General features: G+C 60.7%; 1 protein-coding gene across 1 annotated transcript in view; it reads right to left on the minus strand.

Moving 5' to 3' along the window:
* Positions 1-786: 786 nt before the first annotated feature.
* The window catches only part of LOC127748887 (proline-rich protein 36-like), a 55,221-nt gene continuing 44,114 nt past the window's right edge, over positions 787-11,893 (minus strand). The window contains exon 2 of the mRNA XM_052264295.1: positions 787-2,979. Within this exon, the coding sequence (XP_052120255.1) occupies positions 787-2,925 (2,139 nt within the window). The 5' untranslated portion in view covers positions 2,926-2,979. The remainder of the gene's footprint in view (positions 2,980-11,893) is intronic.

The following is an 11,893-nucleotide window of genomic DNA, read 5'->3' on the forward strand; positions in this document are numbered from 1 at the left end:
AAGCGGGGTGTTACTTGTTGCACGCCCGCCGTCCAACTCGAAAACGTTAGGAGGCATCAGATGCAGCGCCACCTCACCACGCCAGCCGCCAGCCGCAGTAAAGCAGTGAACGGCCTCCTTTTACAACAAAGCGTTTCGTACGGACGCAGGTTAGGTACCCTCGGGTACCTTGCGCGAGCGGCTGCGGCAGGGCCGCTGGGGGCCGTAACCAGCTCAAACGAGCGACTACTACCGCCATGGGGCAGGCCTGCACTGCCGCTAATGCCTTGCGGGCATTTTCACCTCGTCTTAGGACGACTGCTACTACGGCTGACATTCAGCAACAAAATGTCGCTCCATTCTCTGCCTGTCTAAGCTTTCCGCAGCAGCAGCAGCTGAATAAAACCGACGCGATTTCGCCGTCGTCTGGTCAGTAATCCTCTCGCGACCGGACAGATCTACATTCGGATCGAGTTTCTCGCGTCGGGCCGCGCAGGACAGGCGGGGCGGGCTGACGTCTCGTTCCTCGTGCCTCTGGCCGTCACTCGCCACTCGCCGATAAGGCACCTCAGCAGACAGGTCAACAGGCTTTGGTCAAACACAACGCCAATGAGGTGGCGTAGCGTAGCGGTGGGCGGCTATTGTGACGGCCGCGATGGACTTTGGAAGGAAAGTGCTGACACGGGCGAGGCGGAGCGTGGCGGGGGATTAGGGACGCTGTTATTGTTTGATCGGACTGTACCTCGCGGGGCCGGCGGGGCCCTGGCCAGCGGCCGCGCGCTGATAATGGAGAAAGTATCCGATCACTCACCTTCTCCTGGAGGCTGGCACAAAGGCGAAGGGCAGGCGTAGTCCGGGTGCGGCGAAGCGATGGTGTCCAGGGGGCGGCTGCGGGGGCGGGGACAGCTGTGGGTGCTGCGGGGGCGGGGCCCCGTGCGGGGCGGCGACTAGAGGCGGGGGTCCGCCGAGGGGCATGCTGGCCACGGGGGCGGCCAGGATGTGCGGGGGCAATCCGAGAGGCAGGGTGGAGTAGGGCGGCGGCAGGTGGGAGTGCAGCAGGTCCGGGACCTGCACGGCCTCCCCCGGCACGGCGCCCAGCCCCGGCCCCAGCACGGCGGTCTGCGGGGGCGCGCCGTGGGGGTGCGGGTGGGGGTGGCGCGGCTGCAGGCGCCGCAGGTGGCGTCGCTCCCGACGCTCCCGGCGCCGCTCTCGGCGCCCCTCCGCCTCCAGGTCATCCGTCTGGGCCTCCGTGGACGCGTAGGTCCGCGGCCCGGACGATGCCGGCGGCGGCGGGGGCGGCACCCTCGGCGAGGCGGGTGTCACGGCGGCGGCGGCGCGGGGCCGCGGGCGCGGCGTCGGGGATGACGCGTGAATGTGCACGTTGGACACATTGTTAAGGCACGGGATGGTCGGCACCGCGGACACCGACGGCGATGGCACACACACACTAGTAGCACTGCTCGCACTGCTCACTGCACTGGTAACCACTCCACTGACGGTGACACTGCTCACACCACTGCTGGGCACTTGCACGACACACGGCGACACATCCTGCGGCACTGACACGTTGACGAGCATGTTGGGCCCGGGCCGACGATGCCCATAGCTGGCGCTGCACGCAGAGCCTGGCGACGCGGGCGTGAGGGTCCGCCTGCCAGCGCGTCCGGTCTCCGACTGACGGCTGCGCGGTGGAGGGGCCACACTGGCGACGGCTGCGGCTGCGGCGGCAGCGGCTGTAGCGGCGGCGGGCGGCGAGAGCGAGGCCCTGGGCGAGCCTAGCGCGGCTGGTGGAGCTCCTCGCAAGCTGCTGGCGGCTCGCGGCGGCTGAGTCGCTGGTGTTCCAATCCACGGCGTTTTGAGGTCAGTGACCAGGCGGGGGGAAGCCTGATGTCGCTGCCTCCGAGCGCTGTGGTGGTGGTGATGGTGGTGGTGCTGGTGCTGGTGCTGGTGACCGGGGGTGACGCGGGGGGCGGTCCACCCATCGGCCGCGCTGCTACCCCCGGACGTGGAGGCGGTGAGCAGACCGCGCAGCGAGGACGCCGACGTCTCCCTCAGTGGCACGGGGGTGGGCGACGACGGTGACGTGTCGCTCATCGAAGAGCAGTCCGACGAGGAGTCCGACGGGCTATGGTGCAACGCGCAGCGGCAGGGACAGCGACAGCCTTCCCCGCCCCCGCGCGTCGACAGCTTCGCGCCACCCAGTCCGGGTCGCGGGTACAGCCACAGGCTGACGTCGGCGTCGTCCGCGTATTGGTACATGGGGGTGTCCTTAGGGTCCCTGCAGTCGTACGGCTCCCAGAGCAGCGACTGCAGCGCCTCCTGGCAGTCCCGGTGGTAGGACCGCGACGAGGCTTCGCCCTCCGCGCCGCCTTTCCTCCGTCGAAAGCTCCAGGACTCTGCCTCCTGCTTGTCGTCGTCATCGGCTCGCGGACCGTCCTCCGCGGCGGGGCTAGATGTGGAGGTCGCTGACGGCGTGCTGGTGGTCACGTTGTCGGACGCCGTCACGGCGCAGGCCTTGGCGTCGCTCTGTTCTCGCAGGCGGGCAAGGCTGTCCAGGATGGCGTTGGCGCTAAGGACGAGCTCGCCGTTGTCCGCCGTGCCCTTGGAGGCGGCGGCTGCCCCGCCGCCACTGTCCGAAAACTTGGGCCCCTGCTGCGCGAACTTCGAGTTTTTCCGCCTGATCCGGCCCTTGGACCTTTTGACCGTGGGCGCCGCTGCCGCCGCCGCCTCAGGGGTGACGGGGCGGTCTGGGTTGCCGTCGGCGGGCTCGGCGGGGCCGCAGCTCGCGGCCGCCGCGTTGTCCACCTCCTCATCGTCGCCCTCGTCGGCCGAGTCCAGGAGCGCGGCGGTCGACAAGGGCCGCGCGGCGGCGCCCCGGCCCCTGCGGGGGCTGAAGGGCGAGGCCAGGCTGACGGCCCGGGCGACCGGGCGGGGCGGCGCGCTCATGGCTCATGCCACCGGCCCCTCGGCCACCTCGGCTCACGGCGGCACCGCGTCCACCTGCAACAACAGACACGTGCGCGATGAGGGAAGGTCAACACAAAACTGAGGTTAGCTGCCGCCATCATCGCATGATTCGATACGGCGGATATCCGCACGGCGTCAGCAGCCGCGTCGCGGTCGTTGAGGAGGGATAACAACTCAAGGCAGCCCAGTGCTGCTGCGCGTCTTTAAAATTCGCGATTGAAACACATCAACGCAGCGTAAATCTAATGACGCATCCGTACGGAAGCTGCCCGACACGAGAAGAAAAGACGGCACGAGAAAGGAACGAGCACCGCACGCCCATGGCACGGCAATGCGGGCGTTCCATGATGATATGTACACATTATGAGAAAGAGTGCAAGCTGAGCCTCGCGGGCACCACCACCGCAACCTCCTCCTCCTCCGCGCTGCTGTTTGATATTTTGCGTGCACATAGAGGCAGACACTCTCGCGCCGCTCGCAGCCGGCAACTTTCCCCCGCATCATTTACATATAACTCGGCGGTAACCTCTCCGCGCTGCTCGCGCGGCCCGGCGCGGTGCAGCGACGGGCTGCGCGGGGTTTTCTTTCCAGGGCTCGGGCTCGGCGTGCCGCTCGCCTCGCTCACCACGATCCGGCGATGTGGCGACGGCGGAAATGACATTAATGATAATCACGACGTCCCTCGGCTCGGGGCGCAAGCTCGGCGCAGGAGGACGGCATAGAGCATCTGGCCCTTGGGGGGGACCCTCCTCGACAACCAGCTCGCGGGGCTCGCGACGCCTTTAGAGGCGCCTCACTCGAGCGGAGCGCACCCCAAGGCCAGGTGGACCAGCCTAACAACAGGCGGCCCCTCCCCCACTCTCCTCTCTCTCTCTCTCACACACACACACATGGACACACGCAGACACCTTCGTTCTCACTGTGGGTGTGCATCCTCATCCTCTTGCTCCATATCCCATCTCACATATACACGGCGCACCGACCACAGATCCCCGCGTCAATGTCACGCATCACAAGGACACCTTACAGCTGAAAAGCGCCCCTCCAGGAGGCACTCGCACACACTGGACCTGCACCTCCCCTCCTCCTGGAGCACGACCGCCCGTTGGATTGTAAAAGTGTTGAAGGGTCTTCTTGCAGGAATCAACGGCTCCAGGAGGGGCTCCAAGGCGCTCCAGGGCACTCTGCCCGGCGGCCGCGCTGCACAGGCCGCGCGCTGCCAGCGGCAATAAGAAGAAATAACGCAGCGGGGATGATGCACTCTGCGTTAATGACGCAACAGTGAAGCGCGCACCCGGCCGACCAGGAGGAGGTGTAATTGAATTCAGGGCCACTTATACTTTGTCCCCCTTTTACTTTTGTGGAAGGCGCGGAGAAGGACCGACCTGCTGCACGATCGCGTTACGAGACGCCGCTCGCCGCCGCCGCCCCCTGCCGCGTCCGGTGACGCCACACCACCACCACGTCGTCGCTGACAGCGCGCCCCGCGCCGCCGTCCCGCGTCCAGAAGGGGATCCCCTGCTCCGCTTCTTTGCCGCGCACACCCGCGCGGATTCCCACAGGAAGCCGGAATTAGAGCCGCCCGAGCGAGCGCCGCGCTGCCACCGCCGCTGCTGCTGCTGGCGACCGGGAACAATGAGGTGGAAATGGACACAGATCTGGGTTGCATAAACGCGCCTTTCTGGCGCGCCAACTGGGCCGGGCGGAGAGGGGCCCCCGGGGGCCACCCCGGAATGTGTCGTGCAGGCCGCCTTCCTTCCCGATGCAGATGATGTGAAAAGGAGCAGGCGAACAGCCCCGTTTTGCGTAACGCTTTGGGAGCAGCGTATACACCTCCTCCCGGCCATGTGTGGAGGACGGACGGACGGGCGGACGCGCCCTGGACGCCCAGGTCAGGGGCGGCCTCGACCGCGACGCTGACCCAGTGCGGTGCGGTGGGCTCCCCGTTTTTATTTGCCCAGGGTCCTCCTCGTCTCCCCATTAGGCCGCGAGGTGACCGAGGTGACGCAAGGCGCAATGTGCGTCCTCGCGGCCGGGCCGGGCAGCAGCAGCAGCAAGGCGCCGCCGGCGCCCGCGGGTGACGTAAGCAAGGTCCCGCCGACAACAACAACATGGAGGGCTCCGCGCTGTCCGGGAGGATGTCGACGAGACTCCCGCGGCCCGTACTGCCGGGAGTGGCCGCGGGGCTCCATCACGACATGTAAGTACTGCGGTAGAAAGGGAAGTGCCGCGGGCGCGCCCACGGGTGTTGCGAAAACCCCCGCACCACCGAGCGCGCGGGGGGAGAACATAGAACGGCCGAACGGCCCCGCCGCATTTTTGCCAAGATATTTTTCTGCGCGGCTCGCCGATGTGTTGGCGCCGATGCAGTTTTCACTTTCATTCTCGAGTGCGTTGCAATGACGGGTGCACCGCCGTACATTATACTCAGATAGTGGTATAATAATTCCACTACTTCCACCCGCGCACCGCTGCGCCAGGCTGCGCTGTGCCGCCCGCGCCCGCCTGCGCGCGCCGCACTGCTGCCTTGAAATTTCCTGCCTCATATACCGTCGAAACATATCATAAACTCGACACAAGAAAAATACCGCACCACCAAATGACTCGTCCTTCCCTGATTGTTGGTGATGGTGGTTGGTTGCCCCCTTCCTGACTGACTCACTCGCGAGATGAACCGGCGCCGCCATCCGGCCGCCGCCAGCCGTGTGGCGTGCTCCGCGACCATCGTGCAGCGCGCGTTGAGCTCTCCGGCGGCGGCGGCGCCGAGCAGCGCGGCATTGGGCGGCTCACGTGTGCGCGATCACCTCGCCGGTAGCAGAAATAAAAAGTAAGGCCCCCTAATGACTCATCAAGCAGCAGCGGCGGCGGCGGCAGTGGGAGTCAGCACAAGGGATTCGCATGAGCGGGGGGAAAAAATGTTGAATAAAAAGAGACGAAATGCAATTGCGTGCAGGCGGTATATGTACAGCGTGTGTGTGGGTGTAAGTGGCCCGGTGCCACTGATGCCCCCGCAGGATTTGCAATTATTATTACAGAGCCCCTGCTTTTTGCTGGCACTGCTGCTGCTGCTGCACGTTTGGGAGGGATCCATTAGCAGATCTTTTTTTTCTTTTTGCAGCAGTGTTAGGGGCGCCGGGGGCCGGCGCCTGTGGTGTTCGAGTCCGTTACTGGCCTTCAAACAAATAAAAAACAATGATACAGGTAGCTAGAAAAATGGAAGGGCACCCACGACGGATCCCAAACCAAAATGTTGGGAATGGCTTCACCTAGCCTAATAACAAAACTTCTATGGGCCTCAGAATCTTCTGCCAATAAGTATCACAATTATCTGCTGGTACACAAAACTATACTTAGAAACATGTTTTTGTGAATGAGGACTTTTTTACTTAAATCTGCCGAGTAGATTCTTAGTCTGACTATTTATTTTACCAAGGTACAAATATATTAACCTACAAATCTATTTTCGTTCTGTGGCGCTTTCAGGCAAGGCGACATGTCCGGGTTCGCTACCCGGTAGCGGCGCAAGTTACTTTTGCACGGACGGACGCGGGCTGCTGCTGCTGCCTGCTGCAGGATCGCTTTCTTCGAATCACAGTGAAAGTGAAGCGATCTGTCCGCGGAGCAGTGCGTGTCGGTGGAGGGGGAGCCGTCCTGGCGCCGGCCGCGACACGACACGGCGGAGCTGCTGCGGCGCCAATCGCTCAATGGCATGACCGGCCGACATCTGTTACGTGGACTTGGCGGAGGTCCGGGCCAGGACCAACGTGACCGTCGCTCCGCGGCGCAGAAGGTCAGTCGAATGAAAAATCGGTACTTTTCTTGCAAAAACGCGCCGTTATGGATAATAATAATAATAAGCAGCAGGTCCGGCTGGGCGCACTCGCTGTTACATACGAGTAATATCCAACCCGCACGCCCGGCCCCGCCCACACGCCGCACACGGTGCACACGAGGCTGCTGCAGGCCAGTGAATTTCTCATCCGGGAGGTTGGCGCGGCCCGCCGCCCCAGCCCGGCGGCGCCCACTCCTCGCGAGCGCTTGCTTTTGCTTTCCCGGGTGGAATTAGCCGCGCGCTGCTGGGAGGCGATATGGCGATCTGCCGACCGGAAACAGCAGAGCAGCAGCAGCAGCATCACAGAGCGGCGCGGCAGCAGCCCCTCCCCGACTCATTTCCATGCCGAGTTTCTCATACATACTGACCGGTATGAGAAATGTTGAGGCCGGCTGAGACGGACCGACGAGCGGCGATGCGATAGTCATCAATGCGGATCACACAATGGGTCAAGGTGGTGGGTCAGGTCGGCGTGTCACTGCCGCTGCTGCTGCGCCTCCCGCGGCCCGTGACGGCGGAGCTGTAGGCAAGGGCTTGCGCGTCGTCGCGCCGCTGGCACCCGGTCCCGTTGCAAACGCCTCACCTTTTATCGCGCCAATCTCTCTCTCTCTCTCTCTCTCTCTCTCTCTCTCTCTCTCTCTCTCTCTCTCTCTCTCTCTCTCTCCCTCTCTCTCTCCCGCCCTCCCTCCCTCTCTCGCACCGTGACCCCGCCGCGGTGGGAGCGGACGGCTGGACCTGCCCACCCTTTGTTATGCCGCCCAGCGGCCGCCCCGTTCTCCCGTTTTCCGACGCGACAAAACGTCGCTTCCGGTCGCGGAAACGAAACGAACGAACCGAACGCCTTGCGGCGACGGCAGTTTGATGACGGCAAAAAATAAATAAAGGTGTCCGACCGACGCGCAAAAGCGCAGCGCGCAGCAGGGAGGAAGCGAAGCAAAGCGCGGCGGTGAACGGGCCTGCGGGGGGCCGGCCGACCGTAACCTTCAAAACTACGAAATGAGGAGGGGGAGGAGGAGGAGGATCGAGAGGAGCAGGAGGACCGCTTTGTGGCGCTCCACGCCCCGCCACGCCGCGCTGCACTTGTGCTGCAGTTCCGCGGGGACCCCCTCGCACTTATTTCCGGAGTCATCAACTCCTGCTGCAGCGCCCGCCGCGGGGCGCAAACCCGCGCGAGAAGCGATCGGGGGGCATTATTTTGTCGGTTGTTTTTTTATTTTCCGTCGAGCGTCGCGTTGCTTTACGGACTCTTCTCCGTCTCTACCCATCCATCTCTCTACCGATCCATCCGCGTCCGTCCGCAATCGAAGAGCAGCAAGCGCCTCGCGGCAGCCGCGCCGCCGCCGGCCTTGGAGCCCGCGTACCGCACCTTGCTCATTATTTCGGCGGAGGTTGAGCGCGTGCTACGTGCTGCCCGCCCCGCCCCGCCCCGCCCCACCACACGCACCCGCCGCCGCGCCCCGCGGAAGCGCTGCCGAGAGGGCGCCGCCGCCGACGGTGTGCGATATCATTACGTGTGATTGCGCCCACGGTGAACACACCCATAAACCATGGCGCCTGCCACCGCCACAGCGCATGTAGAATTGTTCCATACAACCCCCGAAATGAAAAGAACGCATAAAAATAAAATCAAACAAACTGTTTTGCTGGCCTTCCAGCGGCGGCCGCGCGGTAAAATACGTTTCCATCAGGCAGATTGGAAGCAACAGCCAACCGTCGCGCGCGCACTCCGACCGGTGGTGGTGCGCTGTGCTGCCGTGCCGCCGCGTCACTTCCCTGATGGAGCATTTACATCATTTCACCCCTCCCCTCCCCCCCCCCCCCTCTCTCTCTCTCTCTCTCTCTCTCTCTCTCTCTCTCTCTCTCTCTCTCTCTCTCTCTCTCTCTCTCTCTCTCTGCCCGTGCAGCGGTGGTGGTACGGTACCGTACGGCGCGGCTCATTCGGACAGGACGTCCTGCTCGCTCGCTGTGTGTGGACGCTCTGCCGCCGCGGCACCGGTCCGGTCCCCGCCCGGCCCCCCGGCCGCAGTCGTGCATGCTACAGTACCTACGTGTTTAGCGTCTTTGGTTAGCGGCCGTGATGCTGCACTCCTCGGACTCCTTGCCGCCGGCATTATAATGCGGCCGTTGTTGCCAAAACCGTTTGTGTGAGGCTCCCGCGGATACTGTTCTAATCAGCCCCGCAAACTGTACAGTACAGTTGAAGCGGACCCGACCCTAGTGTGGCTTAGGAGGTGAGACCTGGTGTAAGGTGTAAGAAGTAAGTGAAGTGAAACAGGATCACCGGTCCACTCTTGTAAACACAATTTTCAACTTCAAGCAGGTCATTCATTTTTACGTTGGGTTGACCAGGTTGAGGTGAAGTAGACCACCAGGTTGGGTACAGTGGGTGGAAGCTGCGACCCGGTCACGATGGGTTGAGCGGGATTGCGGGCCAAGCGGGAGGAGAAGAAGAAGAAGAAGAGATTAGGTTAGATTAGATTGCGACGGGTTGCGATGGCAGATGGCATTACAAGGGTGGCTGCGCTGCTGCAGAAGTGGGGCAGCAGGCGCGGCTCGGCTCATCCAATTGCCTCACGGCAGCGGCGGCCCAGCGCCCCGCTATCCTGTCCAGGAGAGGTGACCGGCCAGCAGCAGCAGCGGGCCACCACCGGGATGCACAACAAAGCGGCGCGGGGCTTGACCTGGGCAGCGAGACAAAGGTGAGCGAACGGCGAACGCGCACCAAAGGCTGCCCCGCCAAACACAATGACATCGGAAGGCAGGCGTTCGCCAATAACACGACAACAAACTGCAGCAGCGCAGTGCTGTTGCACTCCGGTATAATATTGATGATAAGTCATCCATCCATGGATGTAGAATAGAAACTCCATGCATCCATCCGCCAGCCGGACGGCCGCGGGCATCGTGCACCACCACCGGGCCGGGGGGCCGAAGAGTGAGAGGGAAACAATTATCATCATTATTGTGCCGAGCACATCTGGGCACCAGGCCGCGCCAACTAGCCCAGGACACGAAGGCTTCAGGCCTAACAAAAATTGTAGAAAGCTGGATTTTGGTACACTGGTAGATTCGGAACTCCTCTCTTACCTCGATTTTAGTCCCCGGCGATCCGAGGTGTGCAACCCGAGATATTGAACAAGAAGGGCCTAAATGCAGGACTTTGCGGTATTGGCCATAGCTCCGGAACTACTTGAGCTATGGGGACGGGGTGGGTGTCAAAATGTTCGGAAACTAACGGGGAACAAGCCCTAACCAATACTACGTGAGCGCAATGTGTATTTCTAGCTAAAATCTTGAGTCAAACAGAAAATTTTCAATTTGACTTGTTCAATTTTAAAAATCTCACGTCATATCTCCTTAACGAGAGGGAAACTTCGAAAAAAGCTCTGAGGAAACGCTGTGCGCTCATCCTTCAGCTAGATGACGCTGTGCTCACATTTACGGTGGCTCTAACCGTTCTTGTTCAAATCGCTTCGAACTGAAGCCGTGCAGAGCCGGCCGCGCGGCCGCGCCGCAGCCGTGCCGCTGGAGCCCCGCTGCCTCCCCCACCACCCAGCGCGCTCGCTCTCCCTCGCACGCACGGGAGGAAGAGAGACAGAGCAGCGCGCGCGCGCCCGAAAAGAGGGAAAATAAAATGTGAAATATTTAACGGTTAGAAAATACGGAGGGTATTTTCCTTCCATGCATCGGGTAGGTCAAAGTGTCCTCTCCATCCTACCGTAAGTCCGCACCCAGGAACTCTTACGGGAAGCGCTCGCACCGAGGAAAAGCCCGGCCGTGCACTTTTACCTTTGAACGGGTACCACGGGTGAACGGTGAGAGGTACAATACCCAGAAGGGGCGCCATTTGAAGAGAAGACTATCTCCTTTCTAATGATATTAAACGCATTTCCTAAAAATACAATGTGCCAATTAAAATCCATGAATATTAACTTTTACCACAGTAAATGAGAGTTTTTAAGTATCATGTTGTTCAAAAAGTCGTAGACCGAGGGCTCAAATCGAAAAAAGGAAGAGGAAGTACCCCCCCAAAACCACATCTTTTACATTCAGAATCATGCTCAGTGGGGATCTCAAGGCAACGGCTGAAGAAATGTGGGCGCTTTAAGGTCACCCTTCGGCCGATTTCCTATGAAAAGGAGAAGTTGTCTCCGATTTTCTAGTGGTTCAAGGGGTCTAGCACCCAGCTGAACATGAATTTAAACGTAGAATGTGTGGTTTTGGGGGGGTACTTCCTCTTCCTTTTTTCGATTTGAGCCCTCGGTCTACGACTTTTTGAACAACATGATACTCAAAAACTCTCATTTACTGTGGTAAAAGTCAATATTCATGGATTTTAATTGGCACATTGTATTTTTTGGTAAGGTGTTTAATATCATTAGAAAGAAGATAGTCTGCTCTTCAAATATCGCCCCTTTTGGGTATTGTACCTCTCACCGTTCACCCGTGGTACCCGTTCAAAGGTAAAAGTGCACGGCCGGGCTTTTCCTCGGTGCGAGTGCTTCCCGTAAGAGTTCCTGGGTGCGGACTTACGGTAGGATGGAGAGGACACTTTGACCTACCCGATGCATGGAAGGAAAATACCCTCCGTATTTTCTAACCGTTAAATATTTCACATTTTATTTTCCCTCTTTTCGGGCGCGCGCGCGCTGCTCTGTCTCTCTTCCTCCCGTGCGTGCGAGGGAGAGCGAGCGCGCTGGGTGGTGGGGGAGGCAGCGGGGCTCCAGCGGCACGGCTGCGGCGCGGCCGCGCGGCCGGCTCTGCACGGCTTCAGTTCGAAGCGATTTGAACAAGAACTGTTAGAGCCACCGTAAATGTGAGCACAGCGTCATCTAGCTGAAGGATGAGCGCACAGCGTTTCCTCGGAGCTTTTTTCGAAGTTTCCCTCTCGTTAAGGAGATATGACGTGAGATTTTTAAAATTGAACAAGTCAAATTGAAAATTTTCTGTTTGACTCAAGATTTTAGCTAGAAATACACATTGCGCTCACTTAGTATTGGTTAGGGCTTGTTCCCCGTTAGTTTCCGAACATTTTGACACCCACCCCGTCCCCATAGCTCAAGTAGTTCCGGAGCTATGGCCAATACCGCAAAGTCCTGCATTTAGGCCCTTCTT

The sequence above is a fragment of the Frankliniella occidentalis genome, unplaced genomic scaffold, assembly GCF_000697945.3.
Source record: "Frankliniella occidentalis isolate FOCC.00 unplaced genomic scaffold, Focc_3.1 Scaffold17, whole genome shotgun sequence".
NCBI lineage: Eukaryota > Metazoa > Arthropoda > Insecta > Thysanoptera > Thripidae > Frankliniella > Frankliniella occidentalis.